At 43.9% G+C, this 27,727-nt stretch overlaps 1 protein-coding gene across 3 annotated transcripts in view; it reads left to right on the top strand.

Moving 5' to 3' along the window:
- The first annotated feature begins 852 nt into the window (after positions 1 to 852).
- The window catches only part of PCSK5 (proprotein convertase subtilisin/kexin type 5), a 738,778-nt gene continuing 711,903 nt past the window's right edge, over positions 853 to 27,727 (top strand). For 2 of the 3 annotated variants that reach the window (XM_077249026.1, XM_077249028.1), the window contains exon 1: positions 886 to 1,490. In XM_077249026.1, coding sequence (XP_077105141.1) covers positions 1,326 to 1,490 — 165 coding nt within the window. In that variant the 5' untranslated portion in view covers positions 886 to 1,325. Of the gene's footprint in view, positions 1,491 to 27,727 lie in introns of all 3 variants that reach the window. The other variant, XM_077249027.1, reaches the window with a different exon arrangement.

Genomic DNA, 27,727 nt, shown 5'->3' with positions numbered 1-27,727 from the left:
TCTCCGTGCACTGTGAGTGGCAGGGGAGGGTGGGATAGTAGGAGTAGGAGGAACACTGAGCCTGTGAGGTAACCACCCTCAGTGCCCCTTGTACCTCACAGCTAGGTGAGGGCAACTCCGTGCACTGTGAGTGGCAGGGGAGGGTGGGATAGTAGGAGTAGGAGGGACACTGAGCCTGTGAGGTAATAACCACCCTCAGTGACCCTTGTACCTCACAGCTAGGTGAGGGCATCTCCGTGCACTGTGAGTGGCAGGGGAGGGTGGGATAGTAGGAGTCGGAGGGACACTGAGCCTGTGAGGTAACCACCCTCAGTGCCCCTTGTACCTTACAGCTAGGTGAGGGCATCTCCGTGCACTGAGTGTGAGTGGCAGGGGAGGGTGGGATAGTAGGAGGGACACTGAGCCTGTGAGGTAACCACCCTCAGTGCCCCTTGTACCTCACAGCTAGGTGAGGGCATCTCTGTGCACTGAGTGTGAGTGGCAGGGGAGGGTGGGATAGTAGTAGTCAGAGGGACACTGTGCCTGTGAGGTAACCACCCTCAGTGCCCCTTGTACCTCACAGCTAGGTGAGGGCATCTCCGTGCACTGAGGGTGAGTGGCAGGGGAGGGTGGGATAGTAGGAGTAGGAGGGACACTGTGCCTGTGAGGTAATAACCACCCTCAGTGACCCTTGTACCTCACAGCTAGGTGAGGGCATCTCCGTGCACTGTGAGTGGCAGGGGAGGGTGGGATAGTAGGAGTAGGAGGGACACTGAGCCTATGAGGTAATAACCACCCTCTGTGCCCCTTGTACCTCACAGCTAGGTGAGGGCATCTCCGTGCACTGTGAGTGGCAGGGGAGGGTGGGATAGTAGGAGTAGGAGGGACACTGAGCCTGCAGCCTCCGCCTCTCCCTTCCATCTGGGTACTGTTGGTTTCGGACGGGAGGAGAGCAGAAGGGGGGCAGTCATTTATGCAGTGAGAGAGACGGAGAGAACTGCTGTCTACACTCATAGCCCACAGTCACAGCTAGGTGCAGGGAGCGTGCGAGGAGGGCACTGAATTGGCACCCTGGCATAGTGTAGCTCCAGCACTGGAAACGAAGCTCTCAAGAAGCAGGACATCCAGCTTAGCACTTGGCAGCAGGAGCCTAGAGTCCCAGTGCAGGGTAATCCCAAAGTGAGGAGACAAGCAGGGGGCCATCCAAGTGCCTGGGAACTTTTCTCCACTATCTGCTGGGCTGATCCTGGAGCGTGCAGTGCTGGAGTGCGCCCTCACCTGTCCTGAGTGCTCGCCCCCTCTCTGAGGAGCAGGGCTCCTTGTCTGCAGGGACAGCAGGGCAGATCATGGCTTGTCAATTGCTGCTCTTCGTCCTGACTGTGCTGCTGGGGATTCTTGTACCTACATGCTGGGCTCGTATATACACCAACCACTGGGCTGTGAGGATAAAAGGGGGAGCTCAGGAAGCCGACAGGATAGCTAGCAAGTATGGCTACATCAACATGGGAGAGGTAATGTCACTGCTTGTTTCATGCTCATCTGCATTCCCAGAACTTTTCTACCCCCATGTGGGGCTGACCCTGTGATGTAATATGTTGTCTAGGGGGTCATTACTGTGCAAGCCCCCATGTTCTGTGCTGAGCAGGACGATCCACAGGTTACACAGAGGTCTGACCATCTAGACCAGCTAGTCATGTTGTAATGATTGCAGAACTAGAAGTCTCAGCATCTCCTCTACCACAGCATAATGAGTAGTCATACGCTTATCAGGGGATCCTGACTGTACCCCAATATAGATTACAATGCAAGCTGAACTTGTAGGACTATACTGTCTCTGGGGTCAACACATGGATGTGGCATCCCACCCTGCACTGATAATGTCTGGAGCAATAATACTCTGCAAAACTTAGTTCATGAGTTTGTGTATAGTGGAGCTGAGAATGTTGGGGAATTTCACCTTATTCATAATGGTGGTGAAACTTGTGATATTACCTGTCTTGGGTACAAGGTTTCAGCCACCATAGTTGCGGACAGGTAATTCTGTGTCCATATATAATAATAGTATGGAAATACAAGAAACTTACACATTGTACATCACTATAAAGTAGTCATCTGCGTGTAAGTGGAGTGGCTGCAGGAGAGGTAGTGTCTAGCACCAGAGCCAGGAAGGCATGGACTGGAGAGCAGCTGGTGGGGACACTTTCCTGGTGCTCCAAGGGTCTGTGACAGGTTCCCACATTAGGTCCTACTACCCTAGTTTGGCTTTATTTATTGCATAGCATTGAAAGCCAAGCTTCTTTTCATTATGGAGCGCAGCACACCACTGAGAAATGTGCAGGATTGTGTCTAGTACATGACAGATTCCCTAGGTGGACATTCTCTGGGAAGTTTGCTTAGCTTCAGTGCAGGCAATGAGAGAGCTCTGTGTGGACTTTGATACCTCTGTGATAAAAGCTAACCCTTTCAGCCTTGTACTTGAAGGGGGAGGGTGGGCGTTTAGGGGAAAACAAGAGGGTCATCTGAGAAATTCTTCTGAACACAAGTTTGGTTACAAATGATAAACAAATCAGTACAATGTTTCCTTATATATGGTTGCATCGTAAACACCAGGATTTTCTTTTACTGAAGATGTACAGTATGGAATAGATTCAATTATTGATGATGACTTTCCTGATGTTACTGTAGATTTGTAATGAACCATCCACCAAGATCCACTATTCCTGCACAATAGGCGAATTGATTGCTATTTTCGAGGTTATTTTTTAGACTTTCCAGCTGGAACCTGACACGTTTCAGTATGTCACACTCTGTGGTGAGGGATGTTAGTGATTGTAGAGGGAAAAATCTCATTTCAGCAAACTTTAATCAAGAGATAAACTTTTGTGCTTCATACATGAAAATAGGGGAGGAAGTTTTAATATTTCAAAATATAGAAGAAGCTGACAGTTCATTTTAAGAAATTGCATAAACGACAAATCCCTAATGATCTCGTGGACTGAATCAGGAGCAAGTGACAGTGGCGGAATCCAAAAATACGCCATGGAAGCAGATTGGGTCATTTTATCTCAGTCGCTGTTCTATGCGAAGAAAGCTGGCTGCCTTAAAGCTGTCGTTCACTACTGTATAACCCTATTTATGTGCAAAAGTGACCCCATTAAAATAGAAAAACATATACTCACCTCCTGAACCTGTGCCATTCTAACGATATGGGCGCTGTGTCTCCTGGTGGTTATGTGATATATTATGTCACGTGAGCACTGCAGCCTATCAGGGAGATCTGATTAGCTGAAACCTTCACACTTTCATCAAGCACAACAGTTATGTTTTACGGAAGAGCGAAGGCTTAAGACAATCTGCAGCTACTGATTGGCTGCAGTACTCACATGACATAATGTCAATGTCACATGACTGTCTGGAGAAAAGGCATTAACATCACTGTTACGACCCCCGTTTGGGTGATGAGTTTATGATTTATTTTTTTATAGGGGCCACTTTATCATTAAAGAAATAATAGTCCAGGAGTGGCCAACCCCTTTATTGGGCAGTATACACTGTGTTCCAAATTATTATGCAAATTGGATTTAAGTGTCATAAAGATTTAATTGTTTTGTTTTTCAAATAAACTCGTGGATGGTATTGTGTCTCAGGGCTCAATGGATCACTGAAATCAATCTTAAACACATGTGATAATTGGTTTTCCAGGTGATTCTAATTAAAGGAAAACTACTTAAAAATGATGTTCCACATTATTAAGCAGGTCACAGTTTTCAAGTAACATGGGAAAGAAAAAGGATCCCTCTGCTGCTGAAAAGCATCAAATAGTGCAATGCCTTGGTGAAGGGATGAAAACATTAGAAATTTTCCAAAAACATTAGCGTGATCATCGTACTGTTAAGAGATTTGTGGCTGTATCTGAGCACAAATGTGTTTGTGCTGATAAAGGCATAATGAGGAAGATTTCTGCCAGGCAAGTTCATCGGATTAAGAGAGCAACTGCTAAAAAGCCATTACAAAGCAGCAAACAGATATTTGAAGCTGCTGGTGCCTCTGGAGTCCCTCGAACCTCAAGGTGTAGACTCCTTCAAAGGCTTGCTGTGGTGCATAAACCTACTATATGGCCACCCTTAAACAGTGTTCACAAGCAGAAATGGTTGTATTGGGCCCACACATACATGAAGACTAATTTCCAAACAGTCTTGTTTACTGATAAGTGTTGAGCAACCCTGGATGGTCCAGTGGATGGTTGGTGGATGGCCACTATGTCCCAACAAGGCTGCAACATCAGCGAGGAGGTGGAGGAGTCATGTTTTGGGCCGGAATCATGGGAAACAGCTGGTAAGGCCCTTTAAGGTTCCTGAAGGTGTGAAAATGACCTCTGCAAAGTATATAGAGTTTCTGACTGACAACTTTCTTCTATGGTCTAAAAAGCAGAAACGTGCCTTCAGGAGCAAAATCATCTTCATGCTGACAATGCCCCATCTCATGCTGCAAAGAATACCTCTGAGTCATTGGCTGCTATGGGCATAAAAGGAGATAAACTCATGGTGTGGCCACCATCTTCCCCTGACCTCAACCCTATAGAGAACCTTTAGAGGATCATCAAGCAAAAGATCTATGAGGGTGGGAGGCCGTTCACATCCAAACAGCAGCTCCGGGAGGCTATTCCAACTTCATGCAAAGAAATACAAGCAGAAACTCTCCAAAAACTCAGAAGTTCAATGGATGCAAGAATTGTGAAGGTGACATCAAAGAAGGGTCCTATGTTAACATGTAACTTGGCCTGTTGGGATGTTTTGGCGTTAAATAGCTTTTTTGTTCAGTGAATGTGACCTCCTAATGCTGCAAATTCAACAAATGAGCATTTTCAGTTCTTTAAAACATATCAAATGTTTAGAAATTCTACTGTGCCTAATAATTTGGAACAGTGCATTTTGAGTTTTTATTCATTTTGGAGATTATACTGTTATCATTGGGAGGTTTCTTCAATAAAATTCGATGTATAATCTAACGGGTGATGACTTTTATTAGACTGACTGTCATTTGCACCGACCATTTAGGAAAATCTGATAAAAATGTAATTTGCATAATAATTTGGAACATAGTGTAATGGAATCATATTTGTTTGCAGCAGGGTCTAGCAGTGATAGATGTTCCTATTATTTAGTTAAGTGATGTCCATGTTACCACCATTGCACGTAATGATGTCCCAGGTTGCTTGGTGCCCCCTATAAAATCATGATGCAACTTCCTTAAGGTTTTTGCACCATAAATGTAGCAAAACCTGATACCTGCGTTTTTTGCACTTATCCATTGTTTCCAATGGATGAAATAATGCTGCAAAAATGCTGAAAGAAGTGACATACTGCAGTTTTAAAAAATGCAGCAGTTTTCCAAAACAGTCAGGAAAATAAAACCATTGTGTGTGCATGAGATGTCTAAAAGCTTAAAAGCTTAAAATTTGCAAACAAAAAGCAGCAAAAACGTAACGTGTTACCATAGCCTTATGCAGTAGTATGCAATGATATCCAGATTACTGTTATATTCAGTGATATCCAGGTTACTATTATTACATGCAGTGATATCAAGATTACTGTTAGTGTATGCAGTGATATCCAAGTTACTAATATTGTATGCAGTGATATCCAGGTTACAATTATTACATGCAGTGCTATCCAGGTTACTATTATTGTATAGAGAGAAAATGTGGGCTATAAGCCCTAGCCAGCTCACCAACTGCCACAGGTGCTCAGAACTCCGTCAGGACAGGACGTGAAGCAACAGGAATACAATGGTAGACGTTCCAGCTCCTAAAACAAATGTTTTATTCTTCAGCGATTAAAACATGGTGATAGGCAGAATCCCCAGTGGATGTGAATGTGCACAGCAGGCACTGACAGTCCAGCGACGCGATTCGATCCTACAATGGATCTTTGTCAAGGCCTTTAGGAGATGGAACGTCTACCCTTGTATTCCTACTATTATTTTATGTAGTGATAGGTTACTGTTATTACATGCAGTGATATCCAGGTTACTGCTATTACATGTAGCATAGTGATATCAAGGTTACTGTTATTGTATGCAGTGATATCCAGGTTACTATTATAACATACAGTGATATCCAGGTTACTATTATTACATGCAGTGATATCAAGGTCACTATTATTACATGCAGTGATATCCAGGTTACTGTTATTACATGCAGTGATATCCAGGTTACTGTTATTACATGCAGTGATATCAAGGTTACTGTTATTACATGCAGTGATATCAAGATTACTGTTATTATATGCAGTGATATCCAGGTTACTATTATTACATGCAGTGATATCAATGTTACTTTTATTATATGCAATGATATCCAGGTTACTATTATTGTATGCAGTGATCTCCAGATTACTATTTTTTATATGCAGTGATATAGAGGTTACTGTTGTTACATACAGTGATATCAATGTTACTGTTATTATATGCAGTGATATCCAGGTCACTATTATTACATACAGTGATATCCAGGTCACTATTATTACATACAGTGATATCCAGGTTACTGTTATTATATGCAGTGATATCCAGGTGACTATTATTACATGCAGTGCTATCCAGGTTACTATTATTGTATGCAGTGATAGCCGGGTTACTGCTATTACATGAATGGGATATTCAGGTTACTGTTATTACATGTAGTGATATCAAGGTTACTGTTATTGTATGCAGTGATATCCAAGTTACTATTATTACATACAGTGATATCCAGGTTACTATTATTGTATGTAGCGATGTCCAGGTTACTGTTATTACATGAAGTGATATCAAGGTTACTGTTATTACATGCAGTGATATCCAGGTTACTGTTATTCTATGCAGTGATATCCAGGTTACTATTATTATATGCAGTGATATCAATGTTACTTTTATTACATACAGTGATATCCAGGTTACTATTACATTCAGTGATATCAAGATTACTGTTATTATATGCAGTGATATCAAGGTCACTATTATTACATGCAGTGATATCCAGGTCACTATTAATACATATAGTGATATCCAGGATACTGTTATTACATACAGTGATATCCAGGTTACTGTTATTGTATGCAGTGATATCAAGGTTACTACACTGAGTGCAGAATTATTAGGCAAATTGTATGTTAGAGGATTATTGTTATTATTGATCAACAACTATGTTCTCAACCAACCCAAAAGGCACATAAATTTCAAAGCTTAAAGGGCCACTGTCACCCCCTCCAGCCGTTATAAACTAAAAGAGCCGCCTTGTGCAGCAGTAATGCTGCATTCTAACAAGGTGGCTCTTTTAGTTTTTGCTTCAGCTATTCCCTCAATAAAGCGTTTTAAAATTTGCCCTAAATATCTGTCTTTGTACCTGGAAGCGGTCCGAAGCCGCCTCTGTGAAGCTCCCAACTGCCGTCACTCATCTCTTCTGGGGCTATGGTCGCCGCCCCCTTCGCGCTGTTTTTCTTAAATCCGGCGCCTGCGCTGTGCGTGCCTGCCTGGGACAGGCGCAGTCTTCATTGTCCGTCATAGGTCAGATGCAGGGTGCCTGACTGCGCCTGTGCGGGCAGTGCGGCCACCCTGTTGCTGAATCTCCGCCCCGCACTGTGTTATTCATTATGCACAGTGCGGGGCTGGGGTTCCTGGGCATGCGCACTGCGCTGTTCAGACGCTCCCCCGCCTTCCAGCGTTGCCGGAATATACAGGTTTCCTTGCCAGCGTTTGGAATGAAGCAGCCGCAAATAACAACGCTGGAAGGCGGGGGAGCTGGGGGAGCGTCTGAACAGCGCAGTGCGCATGCCCAGGAACCCCAGCCCCGCACTGTGCATAATGAATAACACAGTGCGGGGCGGGGATTCAGCAACAGGGTGGCCGCACTGCCCGCACAGGCGCAGTCAGGCACCCTGCATCTGACCTATGACGGACAATGAAGACTGCGCCTGTCCCAGGCAGGCACGCACAGCGCAGGCGCCGGATTTAAGAAAAACAGCGCAAAGGGGGCGGCGACCATAGCCCCAGAAGAGATGAGTGACGGCAGTTGGGAGCTTCACAGAGAAGGCTTCGGACCGCCTCCAGGTACAAAGACAGGTATTTAGGGCAAATTTTAAAACGCTTTATTGAGGGAATAGCTGAAGCAAAAACTAAAAGAGCCACCTTGTTAGACTGCAGCATTACTGCTGCACAAGGTGGCTCTTTTAGTTTATAACGGCTGGAGGGGGTGACAGTGGCCCTTTAATATTTTTGGAAGTTGGAGAGGGTTTTTTTAGATTTGGCTGTCTTAGGAGGATATCTGTTTGTGCCGGTAACTATTACTGTGCAGAATTATTAGGCAACTTGATAAAAACCAAATATATTCCCATCTCACTTGTTTATTTTCACCAGGTAAACCAATATAACTGCACAAAATTTAGAAATAAACATTTCTGACATACAAAAACAAAACCCCCAAAAATTAGTGACCAATATAGCCACCTTTCTTCATGATGACACTCACATCCTTCCATCCATAGATTCTGTCAGTTGCTTGATCTGTTTACGATCAACATTGCGTGCAGCAGCCACCACAGCCTCCCAGACACTGCTCCAAGAGGTGTACTGTTTTCCCTCTCTGTAGATCTCACATTTTATGAGGGACCACAGGTTCTCTATGGGGTTCAGATAAGGTGAACAAGGGGGCCATGTCATTACTTTTTTGAGACCTTTACTGGCCAGCCACGCTGTGGAGTAGTTGGAGGCATGTGATGAAGCATTGTTTTGCATGAAAATCATGTTTTTCTTGAATGATACCGACTTCTTCTTATACCGTTGCTTGAAGAAGTTGTCTTCCAGAAACTGGCAGTAGGTCTGGGAGTTGAGCTTCGCTCCATCCTCAACCCGAAAAGGTCCCACAAGTTCACCTTTGATGATACCAGCCCATACCAGTACCCCACCTCCACCTTGCTGGCGTCTGGGTCAGAGTGGAGCTCTCTGCCCTTTACTGATCCAGCCTCTGGCCTATCCATCTGGCCCATCAAGAGTCACTCTCATTTCATCAGCCCATAAAACCTTTGAAAAGTCAGTCTTAAGATATTTCTTGGCCCAGTCTTGACGTTTTATCTTATGTTTCTTGTTCAAAGGTGGTCGTTTTTCAGCCTTCCTTACCTTGGCCATGTCCCTGAGTATCGCACACCTTGTGCTTTTTGTTACTCCAGTAATGTGGCAGCTCTGAAATATGGCAAAAATGGTGGCAAATGGCATCTTAGCAGCTTCACGCTTGATTTTCCTGAATTCATGGGCAGTTCTTTTGCGCCTTTTTTGCCCAACACACTTCTTGCGACCCTGTTGTCTATTTGCCATGAAACGCTTGATCGGTGATCACACTTCAAAAGTTTGGCAATTTCAAGACTGCTGCATCCCTCTGCAAGACATCTCACCATTTTGGACTTTTCAGAGACCGTCAAATCTCTCTTTTGACCCATTTTCCCAAAGGAAAGGAAGTTGCCTAATAATTAAGCACACATTATATAGGATTTTGATGTCATTAGACAACACCCCTCCTCATTACAGAGATCCACATCACCTGATTTACTTAAATGGTAGTTGGCTCTCCAGCCTGAACAGCTTGGAGTAGGACAACATGTATAAAAAGTATCATGTAATCAAAATACAACTTGCCTAATAATTCTGCACACAGTGTATTATTGTACACAGTGATATCCAGGTTACTGTTTTTAGATGCAGTGATATCCAGGTTACTGTATTACATGCAGTGATATCAAGGTTACTGTTATTATATGCGGTGGTGTCAGGACTCTGAACATTTTTTACCTTTTGTGCATTACTGCCCTTTTTCAAGATGGCATCTTTGGTCTCATGTGAACTGTGTCTCCTGCTATAAAACTCCACCCCAACCTTCAGTCTATGCTAGAGTATTCTGCCTTGCATCCAGCTCCTGACCTCTGATTACTCCCTGGCTATACACCTGCTCCTGTGAACCTGTGTGGTGATCCTGCTACTCTGCTCTGAGTTCCTGCTGCATACACAAGTTTCCAGTAATCCTCCTTCATCTGCTGTTCGTGTTTACTTCAATCTGCATTTGCTGGTCATGTAAGCTGTTGCTGCTTTGCAATAACCTGAGACTATTAACCAGGCCTCCCTGGTTGAGCTAAGATATGATTTGAACTGCCTAATAAGCATATCTATCTGTGCCTGGACTAAGACAAGGATTTATTCGTGTCAAGTATCCTCAAGAATAACTGTGCTTCATACACTTTCTGCTTCATTGCATTTTCCTCTGAAGTTTCCTATAGACTGCTAAGCTGCGTTTATTATTTGCACCAAGTGTTGTGGACTTGAGTTTCTCTCTGCACCTGTTTGAATCACCGTGTGATAATATAGACTTTACCACTTATAAAACTGTGTCCTGTAGTTGTCTTGTTCCATGCCAAGAGTCTCCTGAGTTATCCCCTATAATTATTACAGGTGATATCCTGGTTACTGTTATTACATTCAGTGATATCAAGGTTACTGTTATTATGTGCAGTGATATCCAGGTTACTGTTATTGTATGCAGTGCTATCCAGGTTACTGTATTATATGCAGTGATTTCAAGGTTACTGTTATTACATGCGGTGATATCCAGGTTACTGTTATTACATTCAGTGATATCAAGGTTACTGTTATTGTACAAAGTGATATCCAGGTTACTGTTATTACATACAGTGCTATCCAGGTTACTGTATTATATGCAGTGATTTCAAGGTTACTGTTATTACATGCGGTGATATCCAGGTTACTGTTATTACATTCAGTGATATCAAGGTTACTGTTATTGTATGCAGTGATATCCAGGTGACCTTTATTACATGCAGTGATATCCAGGTCACTATTAATACATACAGTGATATCCAGGTTACTGTTATTACATACAGTGATATCCAGGTTACTGTTATTACATGCAGTGATATCCAGGTTACTATTATTGTATTCACTGATATCCAAATTACTACTTTTATATGCAGTGATATCCAGTTTTCTGTTATTACATGCAGTGATATCCAGGTTACTGTTATTGTATGCAGCGATATCCAGGTTAATATTATTACATGCAGTGATATCCAGGTCACTATTAATACATACAGTGATATCCAGGTTACTGTTATTACATACAGTGATATCCAGGTTACTGTTATTACATGCAGTGATATCCAGGTTACTATTATTGTATTCACTGATATCCAAATTACTACTTTTATATGCAGTGATATCCAGTTTTCTGTTATTACATGCAGTGATATCCAGGTTACTGTTATTGTATGCAGCGATATCCAGGTTAATATTATTACATGCAGTGATATCCAGGTTACTGTTATTACATGCAGTAATATCAATGTTACGTTTATTATAAGCAGTGATATCCAGGTCACTATTATTACATACAGTGATATCCAGGTTACTGTAATTACATACAGTGATATTAGGTTACTATTATTATATGCAGTGATATCCAGATTATCAGTGAATGTGCCGATCTTAAGGTTACTATTATTACATGCAGTGATATCCGGATTATCAGTGTATGTCCCGATCTGAAGGTTACTTTTATTACATGCAGTGAAATCCAGGTTATCAGTGTATGTCCCAATCTCAAGGTTACTATTAATACATGCAGTCATATCGAGACTATTATCAGTGTATGTGCTTACATTCAGGATACTGTTATTACATGCAGTGATATACCGGACTTATTAGTATATGTGCTCATCTCTAGGTTATTGTTATTTAATGCCTTGATATCCGGGTTCTTAATAGTTTAAGTACTCTTATCCAGGTTATTATTAGTGTATGTGCTGATCTCCAAGTTATTATTATTGTATGCAGTGATATACAGGTTATTATTCGTGCATGTACTGATATCCAGGTTACTATTATTACTTGCAGTGATATTGAGATTATTATTAGGAGAAAAACTGGGTAATAGCACTGGCGCTTACCACCGTAGGGGAAAAAAAATAGTTCAGAAGCGGCTGGTGATTAAAAACAGGTTCTGTGTATATACCTGTTGAGAAGACGGGTATGCTAGTGATTAGTTGGTGTATAATCGCCGCGCTAACTGAGCTATGGTGGGGATGCAGCAAGAGTGAATAGTACCAAAAATAGATTGGAATAAGGTGTGCTAGTGCTCACTTGCTTGCATAGATGACAAATATGTGTGGGTCGATCAGGAACTTGCGCAGATGGTAGTGCTCGGCTTCCTGGGGCTTCAGGAAAATGGCTGCGGGATGCCGCGCGTGCGCAGATGGAGATTACGGCGGCCATTTTCCTGAAGCCAAGTTCGCATCTCGGCTTCAGGAAAATGGCCGCCGCGATCTCCATCTGCGCACGCGCGGCATCCCGCGGCCATTTTCCTGAAGCCCCGGGAAGCCGAGCACTACCATCTGCGCATGCGCGGCCTCAGGAAGATGGCCACGCCCACCGATAAACCGCTGAATAGCGCAGATCGCGCTCTTTTCCTTCAGCTGCGCAGTGGATTCGCCTGTTGGGCATGCGCACACCACTACGTCACCAACGAAAAGATGAGCAAGATCTGGGGGAGAAACAGTGATGTCACCACGCCCATATGACCAGACCAGCGTGAGTGACAGCCCAAAACGGCGACTTTACATAGGTATTTCGGCAGCATAGGTGGGGAATAAAGGCACAAAAAATACACTAATGTAAAGCACAGCTCTGCCCCTATTTAACGCTATTTTTATCTCATCTTGAAAAAACGGGGTGACAGGTTCCCTTTAAAGGTTTTTCTGTATTTTCATGACTATGAAAATTGTACATTGACACTGAAGGTATCAAAACTATGAATTTACACATGTTGAATTATATACTTAACAAAAAAGTGTGAAACAACTGAAATTATGTCTTATATTCTAGGTTCTTCAAAGTAGCCACCTTTTGCTTTGATGACTGCTTTGCACACTCTTGGCATTCTCTTGAAGAGCTTCAAGAGGTAGTCACCGGGAATGGTTTTCACTTCACAAGTGTGCCCTGTCAGGTTTAATAAGTGGGATTTCTTGCCTTATAAATGGGGTTTGGACCATCAGTTGTGTTGTGCAGAAGTCTGGTGGATACACAGCTGATAGTCCTACTGAATAGACTGTTAGAATTTGTATTATTGCAAGAAAAAAGCAGCTAAGTAATGGAAAACGAGTGGCCATCATTACTTGTGAATCCCAGCCCCGCAATGTGAATAAATCATAAGTCACTGCGGGGCTAGGAATCACAAGCAGGGTGGCCGCGCAGGCGCAGTCAGCTGGGCTGCATATGAAGAAAGACGGGCAGGGGAAAAGAGCGCAGGCGCCGGCTACTTTTGAAAACAGAGGTGAGGAGGAGGCGGCGCCCGGCGCCAAGAAGATGTGAGTGACAGCTGTGTGCTGTCTGAAGCAGGGGGGAAACGCCGGCCCACTTGACTGAGGATCAGGTATTTCGGACAAATTATAAAACTGATTATTTCTCAAGTTACAGCACCCAGACCTAAAAGAGCCACCTTGTCAGAATGCAGCATTACTGCTGCACAAGGTGGCTCTTTTAGTTTGAAACGACTGGGGGAGTGACAGGTTCCCTTTAAATGAGAAGGTGTGTCCAAACTTTTGGTCTGTACTGTATTTTTTATTTATTTATTTATTTACTAATAAAACGTATTTTTAATTATGTCACGTATATACTGATTTATAGCTTATCACCATGTATATACACCTACAGGTATTTTATCAATTGGTCTCTACAGGATGGGATTAAAGAACATCTGGATAATATTAGCACAGGGTATAGAGGACCCCCATTGTCACGGCACTTTTCTGAGAAACACAACCGATCCTGCCATGGAATTTTCTTTTCTGGTATACAAGTGGTCCCACCAAACCCTAGGGGTGGAGACTTTCTAAAAGCCATGTCTAGAATAGAATCTAAATGGGTATTTACTCTTGACAGTCTGGCCCCAAGTGGCCTTAATCAGGAGACAGAGCTTTATGCATTTTAATTCTCTATCAGTATACCCCCAGGCATATGTCTGACTATTTAAGTACTGGTACATATCCACAGAAACGTGTAGTTACACGCGTCTTGTGAATTTTTAATTTTAATCGTAATTGTATTTTTATTCTTATCCCTATTTTATGCACACATATTTTTTATTTATTTATTTACTAATAAAATGTATTTTTAATTATGTGACGTATATACTGATTTATAGCTCATCACCTGTTGTGGATTCTGTTTGTGGGCTCCCTCTGGTGGTTACTGTTGGTACTGGGTGACTTTGGTGGGTTGCGGCCTTTGGTTTCCACCTGTCCATCAGTGGCTGGGTGTTTCCTATTTTACCTGGCCTTTCTGTCATTTCCCTTGCCGGCTATCAATGTATTCAGATGTGCTCTGTTTGGTTCCTGCCTACCTGCTCCCAGATCTTTCAGGATGAGCTAAGTGCTGATTTTCAGTTGTTTGGTTTTTTGTCCAGCTTGCTTATTATGTCTCTATGCTAGCTGGTAGCTCTAGTGGACTGAGGTTCTCCCCATGTGCCATGAGTTGGCACATGGGTTCTTGTAATCTCAGGATGGTTTTTTTGATTGGGGTTTTTTGCTGACCGCTCAGTCCCCTTTTGTATCGTTCTGCTTTCTAGTTTACAGCGGGCCTCAATTTGCTAAAACTATATATATCATCTCTGTGTGTGTGCCTTCCTCTCATTTCGCCGTCGGTACATGTGGGGGGCAACTATATCTTTTGGGGTTCATTCCGCTGGGGGCAAGTGAGGTCTTTATTTTCTCTGCAGTGCTGGTTGGCTCTTGGGCTGGTGCGTGGCGTCTAGAACCAACGTGGGCACGCTCCCTGGCTATCTCTGGTTGCGTTTGTCAGGCGTGGGGCAGCGGTCAGCCCGGGTTCCATCGCCCTAGAGCTCGTCCGTGATGTATTTGTACTTTGCTTGTCCTGTGCTATCCCTAGCCATTGGGATTCATGACAGTATAGCTGGCCCACAAAGTGTTAATTGTTTGGGCTGAAGCAGGAGAAAGAGAAGTGTTTAAGGGAAATTTTTTTTTTTTTTTTTTCCCTTTAGAGTTTTGCTGCCTAGCCCTTAATTGCTGTCTAGCTGCTTCTTACCTCCTCTTAACCCTTGAATGGCTCTGATCTTAGCTGTTTAACATGGATGTCCAGAGTTTGGCTTCCAGCCTGAGTAATCTCGCGGCAAAAGTTCAAAACATACAGGATTTTGTTGTTCACACTCCCATGTCTGAACCTAGAATTCCTATTCCAGAGTTCTTTTCTGGAGATAGATCTACCTTCCTGAATTTCAGGAACAATTGTAAATTGTTTCTTTCTTTAAAATCTCGCTCCTCTGGAGACCCTGCTCAACAGGTCAAGATTGTAATATCTTTCCTGCGGGGCGACCCTCAGAATTGGGCATTTGCATTGGCACCAGGGGATCCTGCATTGCTCAGTGTGGATGCGTTTTTTCTGGCATTGGGATTGCTCTATGAGGAACCTAACCTGGAGATTCAGGCTGAAAAGGCTTTATTAGCCCTCTCTCAGGGGCATGATGAAGCGGAGATATATTGTCAGAAGTTTCGGAAATGGTCGGTGCTTACTCAGTGGAATGAGTGCGCCCTGGCTGCAAACTTCAGAAATGGTCTTTCTGAGGCCATTAAGGATATTATGGTGGGGTTCCCTACGCCTACAGGTCTGAATGAGTCTATGGCTATGGCCATTCAGATTGATCGGCGTTTACGGGAGCGCAAACCCGTGCACCAGTTGGCGGTGTCTTCTGAACAGGCACCTGAGACTATGCAGTGTGATAGAATTCAGTCCAGAAGTGAACGGCAAAATTATAGGCGGAAAAAAGGATTGTGTTTCTATTGTGGTGATTCAGCTCATGTTATATCAGCATGCTCTAAACGCACAAAAAGGGTTGATAAATCTTTTGCCATTGGTACTCTGCAGCCTAAGTTCATTTTGTCTGTGACTCTGATTTTTTCACTGTCTTCCATTTCCGTCGATGCCTATGTGGATTTGGGCGCTGCCCTGAGTCTTATGGATTGGTCATTTGCTAAACGCTGCGGTTTTAGTCTGGAACCTCTGGAAGTTCCTATTCCTCTGAAGGGAATTGATTCTACACCATTGGCTATGAATAAACCGCAGTATTGGACACAAGTGACCATGCGCATGACTCCCGTTCATCAGGAGGTGATTAGCTTCCTTGTACTTTATAATTTACATGATGTACTAGTGCTTGGTCTGCCATGGTTACAAACTCATAATCCTGTCCTGGACTGGAAAACAATGTCTGTGTTAAGCTGGGGATGTCAGGGGGTTCATGATGATGCACCTCCGATTTCAATCGCTTCATCTACTCCTTCTGAGATCCCTGCGTTTTTGTCTGACTATAGGGATGTTTTTGAGGAGCCTAAGCTCAATTCGCTCCCTCCGCATAGAGATTGTGACTGTGCTATAGAATTGATTCCTGGCAGTAAGTTCCCTAAGGGTCGTTTATTTAATCTGTCACTGCCAGAGCATACTGCTATGCGGAATTATATTAAGGAGTCCTTGGAAAAGGGACATATTCGTCCATCTTCGTCCCCTCTGGGAGCAGGTTTTTTTTTTGTGGCAAAAAAAGATGGTTCCCTGAGGCCTTGTATAGATTATCGCCTTCTGAATAAGATTACAGTCAAGTATCAGTATCCATTGCCATTATTGACTGATTTGTTTGCTCGCATTAAGGGGGCTAGGTGGTTCACTAAGATAGATCTTCGCGGTGCGTATAATCTGGTGCGGATAAAACAGGGTGATGAGTGGAAAACCGCATTTAATACGCCTGAGGGCCATTTTGAGTATTTGGTAATGCCTTTTGGACTCTCCAATGCTCCGTCAGTCTTTCAGTCCTTTATGCACAATATTTTCCGTGAATATCTGGATAAGTTTATGATTGTGTATTTGGATGATATTTTGGTGTTTTCTGATGACTGGGAGTCTCATGTTCTACAGGTCAGGAAGGTGTTTCAGGTTCTGCGGGCCAATTCTCTGTTTGTGAAGGGCTCAAAGTGTCTCTTCGGAGTCCAGAAGATTTCTTTTTTGGGGTACATTTTTTCTCCTTCTACTATTGAGATGGATCCCGTCAAGGTTCAGGCGATTTGTGACTGGACACAACCTACATCTGTTAAGAGCCTTCAGAAGTTCTTGGGGTTTGCTAATTTTTATCGTCGGTTCATTGCTAATTTTTCCAGTATTGTTAACCCCTTCCCGACATTTGACGTACTATCCCGTCGAGGTGGGGTGGGCCCGTATGACCGCCGACGGGATAGTACGTCATCACCGATCAGCGGCGCTCACGGGGGGAGCGCGGCCGATCGCGGCCGGGTGTCAGCTGCATATCGCAGCTGACATCCGGCACTATGTGCCAGGAGCGGTCACGGACCGCCCCCGGCACATTAACCCCCGGCACACCGCGATCAAACATGATCGCAGTGTACCGGCGGTATAGGGAAGCATCGCGCAGGGAGGGGGCTCCCTGCGGGCTTCCCTGAGACCCCCGGAGCAACGCGATGTGATCGCGTTGCTGCGAGGGTCTCCTACCTCCTTCCTGGCTGCAGGTCCCGGATCCAAGATGGCCGCGGCATCCGGGTCCTGCAGGGAAGGAGGTGGCTTACCGAGTGTCTGCTCAGAGCAGACACTTGGTAAGCCTGCAGCCCTGCACAGCAGATCGTCGATCTGGCAGAGTGCTGTGCACACTGCCAGATCAATGATCTGTGATGTCCCCCCCTGGGACAAAGTAAAAAAGTTAAAAAAAAATTTTTCCACATGTGTAAAAAAAAAAAAAAAAAAAATCCTAAATAAATAATAAAAAAAAAAAATATATTATTCCCATAAATACATTTCTTTATCTAAATAAAAAAAACAAAACAATAAAAGTACACATATTTAGTATCGCCGCGTCCGTAACGACCCAACCTATAAAACTGCCCCACTAGTTAACCCCTTCAGTAAACACCGTAAGAAAAAAAAAAAAAAAACGAGGCAAAAAACAACGCTTTATTACCATACCGCCGAACAAAAAGTGGAATAACACGCGATCAAAAAGACTGATATAAATATCCATGGTACCGCTGAAAACGTCATCTTGTCCCGCAAAAAACAAGCCGCCACACAACATTATCAGCAAAAAAATAAAAAAGTTATAGTCCTGAGAATAAAGCGATACGAAAATAATTATTTTTTCTATATTTTAGTTTTTATCGTATAAAAGCGCCAAAACATAAAAAAATGATATAAATGAGATATCGCTGTAATCGTACTGACCCGAAGAATAAAACTGCTTTATCAATTTTACCAAACGCGGAACGGTATAAACGCCTCCCCCAAAAGAAATTCATGAATAGCTGGTTTTTGGTCATTCTGCCTCACAAAAATCGGAATAAAAAGCGATCAAAAACGGTCACGTGTCCGAAAATGTTACCAATAAAAACGTCAACTCGTCCCGCAAAAAACAAGACCTCACATGACTCTGTGGAGCAAAATGTGGAAAAATTATAGGTCTCAAAATGTGGAGACGCAAAAACTTTTTTGCTATGAAAAGCGTCGCTGGTTTCACACTTGCGTTTTTGTCTGCAGCGTTTTTTGCACAAAAAAACGCATGCGTTTTTTCCCTATATTTAACATTGAAAACGCATGCGGTTTTTTTGTACGCGTTTGGTCGCGTTTTCAAACGCATGCGTTTTTTTTCTGCATGCGTTCATTTTCAGAAATACAACCTGCAGTATTTTCTTGCATTTTTAAGCACATGCGTTTGTTTGCGTTAAAAACGCATGCATTTAAACACACTGAAAAGCCACCCACCACCATCAAGGTGATAAAGGGATCCAAACCCTAACCCTAACTCTACCCCTAACCTCACCCCTAACCGTTTAATGAACATTTTCTGACAGTCATAGTGCCACGTATTTCAGTGCCACGTATTTCAGTGCCACGTATTTCAGTGCCACGTGTTTCAGTGCCACGTATTTCAGTGCCACGTATCACATATTTCAGTGCCATGTATCACGTATTTCAGTGCCACGTATCACGTATTTCAGTGCCACATATTTTAGTACCACGTATTTCAGTGCCACGTATTTCAGTGCCACGTATTTCAGTGCCACGTATTTCAGTGCCACGTATTTCAGTGCCACGTATTTCAGTGCCACGTATTTCAGTGCCACGTATCACGTATTTCAGTGCCACGTATTTCAGTGCCACGTATTTCAGTGCCACGTATTTCAGTGCCACGTATTTCAGTGCCACGTATCACGTATTTCAGTGCCACGTGTTTCAGTGCCACGTATTTAAGTGCCACGTATCACGTATTTCAGTGCCACGTATTTCAGTGCCACGTATTTCAGTGCCACGTATCACGTATTTCAGTGCCACGTATTTCAGTGCCACGTATTTCAGTGCCACGTATTTCAGTGCCACGTATCACATATTTCAGTGCCACGTATTTCAGTGCCACGTATTTCAGTGCCACGTATTTCAGTGCCACGTATTTCAGTGCCACGTATTTCAGTGCCACGTATCACGTATTTCAGTGCCACGTGTTTCAGTGCCACGTATTTAAGTGCCACGTATCACGTATTTCAGTGCCACGTATTTCAGTGCCACGTATTTCAGTGCCACGTATTTCAGTGCCACGTATTTCAGTGCCACGTATTTCAGTGCCACGTATTTCAGTCACGTTTAGGGTTAGGGTTAGGGGTAGGGTTAGGGTTAGGGCTAGGGTTGGAGGTAAAGTTAGGGTTGGGGCTAAAGTTAGGGTTGGGGCTAAAGTTAGGGTTAGGGTTTGGATTACATTTACGTTTGGATTAGGGTTGGGATTAGAATTATGGGTGTGTCAGGGCTAGGGGTGTGGTTAGGGTTACCGTTGGGATTAGGGTTAGGGGTGTGTTTGGGTTAGGGTTTCAGGTAGAATTGGGGAGTTTCCACTGTCCAGGCACATCAGGGGCTCTACAAGCGCGACATGGCGTCCAATCTCAATTCCAGCCAATTCTGCGTTGAAAAAGTAAAACAGTGCTCCTTCCCTTCCGAGCTCTCCCGTGCGCCCAAAAAGGGGTTTACCCCAACATATGTGTTATCAGCGTACTCGGGACAAATTGAACAACAACTTCTGGGGTCCAAGTTCTCTTGTTATCCTTAGGAAAATAAAAATTTGGGGGGCTAAAAATCATTTTTGTGGGAAAAAAAAGATGTTTTATTTTCACGGCTCTGCGTTATAAACTGTAGTGAAACACTTGGGGGTTCAAAGTTCTCACAACACATCTAGATAAGTTCCTTGGGAGGTCTAGTTTCCAATATGGGGTCACTTGTGGGGGGTTTGTACTGTTTGGGTACATCAGGGGCTCTGCAAATGCAACGTGACGCCTGCAGACCAATCCATTTAAGGCTGCATTCCAAATGGCGCTCCTTCCCTTCCGAGCTCTGTCATGCACCCAAACAGTGGTTCCCCCCCACATATGGGGTATCAGCGTACTCAGGACAAATTGGACAACAACTTTTGGGGTCTAATTTATCCTGTTACCCTTGTGAAAATACAAAACTGGGGGCTAAAAAATCATTTTTGTGAAAAAAAAAAAGAATTTTTATTTTCACGGCTTTGCGCTATAAACTTTAGTGAAACACTTGGGGGTTCAAAGTTCTCAAAACACATCTAGATAAGTTCTTTGGGAGGTCTAGTTTCCAATATGGGGTCACTTGTGGGGGGTTTGTACTGTTTGGGTACATCAGGGGCTCTGCAAATGCAACGTGACGGCTGCTGACCAATCCATTTAAGTCTGCATTCCAAATGGCGCTCCTTCCCTTCCGAGCTCTGTCATGCGCCCAAACAGTGGTTCCCCCCCACATATGGGGTATCAGCGTACTCAGGACAAATTGGAAAACAAATTTTGGGGTCCAATTTATTCTGTTACCCTTGTAAAAATACAAAGCTGGGTGCTAAAAAATCATTTTTGAGAAAAAAAATAAAAATTATTTTCACGGCTCTGCGTTATAATCTGTAGTGAAACACTTGGGGGTTCAAAGCTCTCAAAACACATCTAGATAAGTTCCTTAGGGGGTCTAGTTTCCAAAATGGTGTCACTTGTAGGGAGTTTCAATGTTTAGGCACATCAGGGGCTCTCCAAACGCAACATGGCGTCCCATCTCAATTCCAGTCAATTTTGCATTGAAAAGTCAAATGGCGCTCCTTCCCTTCCAAGCTCTGCCATGCGCCCAAACAATGGTTTACACCCACATATGGGGTATCAGCGTACTCAGGACAAATTGCACAACATTTTTTGGGGTCCAATTTCTTCTCTTACCCTTGGGAAAATAAAAAATTGGGGGCGAAAAGATCATTTTTGTGAAAAAATATGATTTTTTATTTTTACGGCTCTGCATTATAAACTTCTGTGAAGCACTTGGTGGGTCAAAGTGCTCACCACTCATCAAGATAAGTTCCTTAGGGGGTCTACTTTCCAAAATGGTGTCACTTGTAGGGGGTTTCAGTGTTTAGGCACATCAGGGGCTCTCCAAACGCAACATGGCGTCCCATCTCAATTCCAGTCAATTTTGCATTGAAAAGTCAAATGGCGCTCCTTCCCTTCCAAGCTCTGCCATGCGCCCAAACAATGGTTTACACCCACATATGGGGTATCAGCGTACTCAGGACAAATTGCACAACATTTTTTGGGGTCCAATTTCTTCTCTTACCCTTGGGAAAATAAAAAATTGGGGGCAAAAAGATCATTTTTGTGAAAAAATATGATTTTTTATTTTTACGGCTCTGCATTATAAACTTCTGTGAAGCACTTGGTGGGTCAAAGTGCTCACCACACATCTAGATAAGTTCCTTAGGGGGTCTACTTTCCAAAATGGTGTCACTTGTAGGGAGTTTCAATGTTTAGGCACATCAGGGGCTCTCCAAACGCAACATGGCGTCCCATCTCAATTCCAGTCAATTTTGCATTGAAAAGTCAAATGGCGCTCCTTCCCTTCCAAGCTCTGCCATGCGCCCAAACAATGGTTTACACCCACATATGGGGTATCATCGTACTCAGGACAAATTGCACAACATTTTTTGGGGTCCAATTTCTTCTCTTACCCTTGGGAAAATAAAAAATTGGGGGCGAAAAGATCATTTTTGTGAAAAAATATGATTTTTTATTTTTACGGCTCTGCATTATAAACTTCTGTGAAGCACTTGGTGGGTCAAAGTGCTCACCACACATCAAGATAAGTTCCTTAGGGGGTCTACTTTCCAAAATGGTGTCACTTGTAGGGGGTTTCAGTGTTTAGGCACATCAGGGGCTCTCCAAACGCAACATGGCGTCCCATCTCAATTCCAGTCAATTTTGCATTGAAAAGTCAAATGGCGCTCCTTCCCTTCCAAGCTCTGCCATGCGCCCAAACAATGGTTTACACCCACATATGGGGTATCAGCGTACTCAGGACAAATTGCACAACATTTTTTGGGGTCCAATTTCTTCTCTTACCCTTGGGAAAATAAAAAATTGGGGGCAAAAAGATCATTTTTGTGAAAAAATATGATTTTTTATTTTTACGGCTCTGCATTATAAACTTCTGTGAAGCACTTGGTGGGTCAAAGTGCTCACCACACATCTAGATAAGTTCCTTAGGGGGTCTACTTTCCAAAATGGTGTCACTTGTAGGGAGTTTCAATGTTTAGGCACATCAGGGGCTCTCCAAACGCAACATGGCGTCCCATCTCAATTCCAGTCAATTTTGCATTGAAAAGTCAAATGGCGCTCCTTCCCTTCCAAGCTCTGCCATGCGCCCAAACAATGGTTTACACCCACATATGGGGTATCATCGTACTCAGGACAAATTGCACAACATTTTTTGGGGTCCAATTTCTTCTCTTACCCTTGGGAAAATAAAAAATTGGGGGCAAAAAGATCATTTTTGTGAAAAAATATGATTTTTTATTTTTACGGCTCTGCATTATAAACTTCTGTGAAGCACTTGGTGGGTCAAAGTGCTCACCACACATCAAGATAAGTTCCTTAGGGGGTCTACTTTCCAAAATGGTGTCACTTGTAGGGGGTTTCAGTGTTTAGGCACATCAGGGGCTCTCCAAACGCAACATGGCGTCCCATCTCAATTCCAGTCAATTTTGCATTGAAAAGTCAAATGGCGCTCCTTTCCTTCCGAGCTCTGCCATACGCCCAAACAGTGGTTTACCCTCACATATGGGGTATCAGCGTACTCAGGACAAATTGTACAACAACTTTGGGGGTCCATTTTCTCCTGTTACCCTTGGTAAAATAAAACAAATTGGAGCTGAAATAAATTGTGTGTGAAAAAAAGTTAAATGCTCATTTTTATTTAAACATTCAAAAAATTCCTGTGAAACACCTGAAGGGTTAATAAACTTCTTGAATGTGGTTTTGAGCACCTTGAGGGGTGCAGTTTTTAGAATGGTGTCACACTTGAGTATTTTCTATCATATAGACCCCTCAAAATGACTTCAAATGAGATGTGGTCCCTAAAAAAAAATGGTGTTGTAAAAATGAGAAATTGCTGGTCAACTTTTAACCCTTATAACTCCGTCACAAAAAAAAATTTTGGTTCCAAAATTGTACTGATGTAAAGTAGACATGTGGGAAATGTTACTTATTAAGTATTTTGTGTGACATATGTCTGTGATTTAAGGGCATAAAAATTCAAAGTTGGAAAATTGCGAAATTTTCAAAATTTTCGCCAAATATTCGTTTTTTTCACAAATAAATGCAAGTTATATCGAATAAATTTTACCACTAACATGAAGTACAATATGTCACGAGAAAACAATGTCAGAATCGCCAAGATCCGTCAAAGCGTTCCAGAGTTATAGCCTCATAAAGGGACAGTGGTCAGAATTGTAAAAATTGGCCCGGTCATTAACGTGCAAACCACCCTTGGGGGTGAAGGGGTTAAACCTTTGACTGATTTGACTAAAAAGGGTGCTGATGTTGCTGATTGGTCTCCTGCGGCCGTGGAGGCCTTTCAGGAACTTAAGCGCCGGTTTTCTTCTGCTCCTGTGTTGTGTCAACCAGATGTTTCACTTCCTTTTCAGGTTGAGGTTGATGCTTCCGAGATTGGAGCGGGGGCGGTTTTGTCACAGAGACGTTCTAATGGCTCAGTGATGAAGCCATGTGCATTCTTCTCTAGAAAATTCTCGCCCGCCGAGCGCAATTATGATGTGGGTAATCGGGAGCTTTTGGCCATGAAGTGGGCATTTGAGGAGTGGCGTCATTGGCTTGAGGGTGCTAAACATCGTGTGGTGGTCTTGACTGATCACAAGAATCTCATTTACCTTGAGTCTGCCAGGCGTTTGAATCCTAGACAGGCTCGTTGGTCGTTGTTTTTTTCTCGTTTCAATTTCGTGGTTTCATACCTGCCAGGTTCAAAGAATGTGAAGGCAGATGCTCTTTCCAGGAGTTTTGTGCCTGACTCTCCTGGAGACTCTGGGCCTACTGGTATCCTTAGGGATGGGGTAATATTGTCCGCCGTATCCCCAGACTTGCGACGTGCATTGCAGGAGTTTCAGGTGGATAAACCGGATCGTTGTCCACCAGAAAGACTGTTTGTTCTGGATGGTTGGACCGGTAGAGTCATCTCCGAGGTCCATTCTTCTGTGTTGGCTGGTCATCCTGGAATATTTGGTACTAGAGACTTGGTGGCCAGGTCTTTTTGGTGGCCTTCCTTGTCTAGGGATGTGCGTACCTTTGTGCAGTCTTGTGAAGTGTGTGCTCGAGCTAAGCCTTGCTGTTCTCGGGCCAGTGGGTTGTTGTTATCCTTGCCCATCCCGAAGAGGCCTTGGACGCACATTTCCATGGATTTTATTTCTGATCTCCCGGTTTCACAGAAAATGTCCGTTATCTGGGTTGTGTGTGACCGCTTTTCTAAGATGGTTCATTTGGTGCCCTTGCCTAAGTTGCCTTCCTCCTCTGAGTTGGTCCCTTTATTTTTTCAGAACGTGGTTCGTTTGCATGGGATTCCGGAGAATATCGTTTCTGACAGGGGATCCCAGTTTGTGTCTAGATTTTGGCGGACGTTTTGTGCCAAGATGGGCATTGATTTGTCTTTCTCGTCTGCATTCCATCCTCAGACGAATGGCCAGACGGAGCGAACTAATCAGACCTTGGAAACTTATTTGAGGTGTTTTGTTTCTGCTGATCAAGATGACTGGGTTGCTTTTTTGCCACTGGCCGAATTTGCTCTTAATAATCGGGCTAGTTCGGCCACGTTGGTCTCTCCTTTTTTTTGTAATTCGGGGTTTCATCCTCGTTTTTCCTCTGGTCAGGTGGAGCCTTCGGATTGTCCTGGAGTGGACGTGGTGGTGGACAGGCTACATCAGATTTGGAATCAGGTGGTGGACAATTTGAAGTTATCTCAGGAGAAGACTCAGCAGTTTGCTAATCGCCATCGCCGCGTGGGTCCCCGACTTCTTGTTGGGGATTTGGTGTGGTTGTCTTCTCGTTTTGTCCCTATGAAGGTCTCTTCTCCTAAGTTCAAGCCTCGGTTCATCGGTCCTTATAGGATCTCGGAGATTCTTAACCCTGTATCTTTTCGTTTCGATCTCCCAGCATCGTTTGCTATTCATAATGTGTTCCATCGGTCGTTGTTGCGGAGGTATGAGGTGCCCGTTGTTCCTTCGGTTGAGCCTCCTGCTCCGGTGCTGGTGGAGGGAGAATTGGAGTATGTTGTTGAGAAGATCTTGGATTCTCGTGTTTCCAGACGCAAACTCCAGTATTTGGTTAAGTGGAAGGGTTATGGTCAGGAGGATAATTCCTGGGTGGTCGCCTCCGATGTTCATGCGACTGATTTGGTCCGCGCCTTCCATAGAGCTCACCCTGATCGCCCTGGGGGTTCTCGTGAGGGTTCGGTGACCCCTCCTCAAGGGGGGGTACTGTTGTGGATTCTGTTTGTGGGCTCCCTCTGGTGGTTACTGCTGGTACTGGGTGACTTTGGTGGGTTGCGGCCTTTGGTTTCCACCTGTCCATCAGAGGCTGGGTGTTTCCTATTTTACCTGGCCTTTCTGTCATTCCCTTGCCGGCTATCAATGTATTCAGATGTGCTCTGTTTAGTTCCTGCATACCTGCTCCCAGATCTTTCAGGATAAGCTAAGTGCTGATTTTCAGTTGTTTGGTTTTTTAGTCCAGCTTGCTTATTATGTCTCTATGCTAGCTGGTAGCTCTAGTGGACTGAGGTTCTCCCCATGTGCCATGAGTTGGCACATGGGTTCTTGTAATCTCAGGATGGTTTTTGATTAGGGTTTTTTGCTGACCGCTCAGACCCCTTTTGTATCGTTCTGCTTTCTAGTTTACAGCGGGCCTCAATTTGCTAAACCTATATATATCATCTTTATGTGTGTGCCTTCCTCTCATTTCACCGTCAATACATGTGGGGGGCAACTATACCTTTTGGGGTTCATTCCTCTGGAGGCAAGTGAGGTCTTTATTTTCTCTGCAGTGCTGGTTGGCTCTTGGGCTGGTGCGTGGCGTCTAGAACCAACGTGGGCACGCTCCCTGGCTATCTCTGGTTGCGTTTGTCAGGCGTGGGGCAGCGGTCAGCCCGGGTTCCATCGCCCTAGAGCTCGTCCGTGATGTATTTGTACTTTGCTTGTCTTGTGCTATCCCTAGCCATTGGGATTCATGACAATCACCATGTATATACACCTACAGGTATTTTATCAATTGGTCTCTCACACGAGCCTAGTAATGATCACCGGTTAAATACACAACATCATCCATCTATTTCTCATGCTATTGTTTCTCTTAACTAAAGCACACACAATCCACCATAGAGCCAGCCTCTAATTACCAATCAGGCACATTGAAATCAAGCCTAATCAAAGATCCACCTAATCATTTAATCATTAAATCAATTAGCTGCTAAGCAGTCCTAATGGAGTAGAGAGGAGGCAAGGGTATATATAGGCGGGCAACCGGTAATGGGGACAGCCCTGACGAAGAGAGGAGACACCTCTCGAAACGCGTTGGTTAATTCCCTAACCGAGCTTCCATCCTCGCTACTCTGTGACGTCACATTTAGCTCTGCCCACCTAGCGCGCCGCATCCCAGCGTTGCTCAGGGCCGGAGCACGCGGGCCGCTGGCGCCACTCTGTACACCAGAGACTCCCTACCATACCGCTCTGCAGTGGTAATACTCCTCATCAGCAGCAATCCATAGCGCCATACTCCGGCCCAGGAACATCTCTGCTGCCAATCTACTACCCTCGGGTCCTGCAGAGCACACTACACCATCCACAACACTACAAAGGCTCCTCATTACACCGCCAAATGCGGTAATATTCCTCCTCATCGGCAGCAACTCCTAAACGCCGTAATCTGGCACAGCATCATTAGACTGCCTATCCACTACTCCTTCTACGGGTCCTACAGTATACGCTATACCACCAACGATAAGTACCAAGCCTTCCCAACAGCTGTATCAGTCAGCAGATATTCCTGATCGACCCACACATATTTGTCATCTATGCAAGCAAGTGAGCACTAGCACACCTTATTCCAATCTATTTTTGGTACTATTCACTCTTGCTGCATCCCCACCATAGCTCAGTTAGCGCGGCGATTATACACCAACTAATCGCGAGATTATTATTAAACTATGCGCTGATATCCAGATTATTGTTATTACCTGCAGTGATATCCAGGTTATTAGCATTGTACTGGTATGTGCCGATCACCAG

This window comes from Ranitomeya variabilis, chromosome 1, assembly GCF_051348905.1.
Source record: "Ranitomeya variabilis isolate aRanVar5 chromosome 1, aRanVar5.hap1, whole genome shotgun sequence".
Taxonomy (NCBI): domain Eukaryota; kingdom Metazoa; phylum Chordata; class Amphibia; order Anura; family Dendrobatidae; genus Ranitomeya; species Ranitomeya variabilis.
Note: the sequence above shows the minus strand (reverse complement) of the source record. Positions and strands in the feature narration are given on the sequence as shown.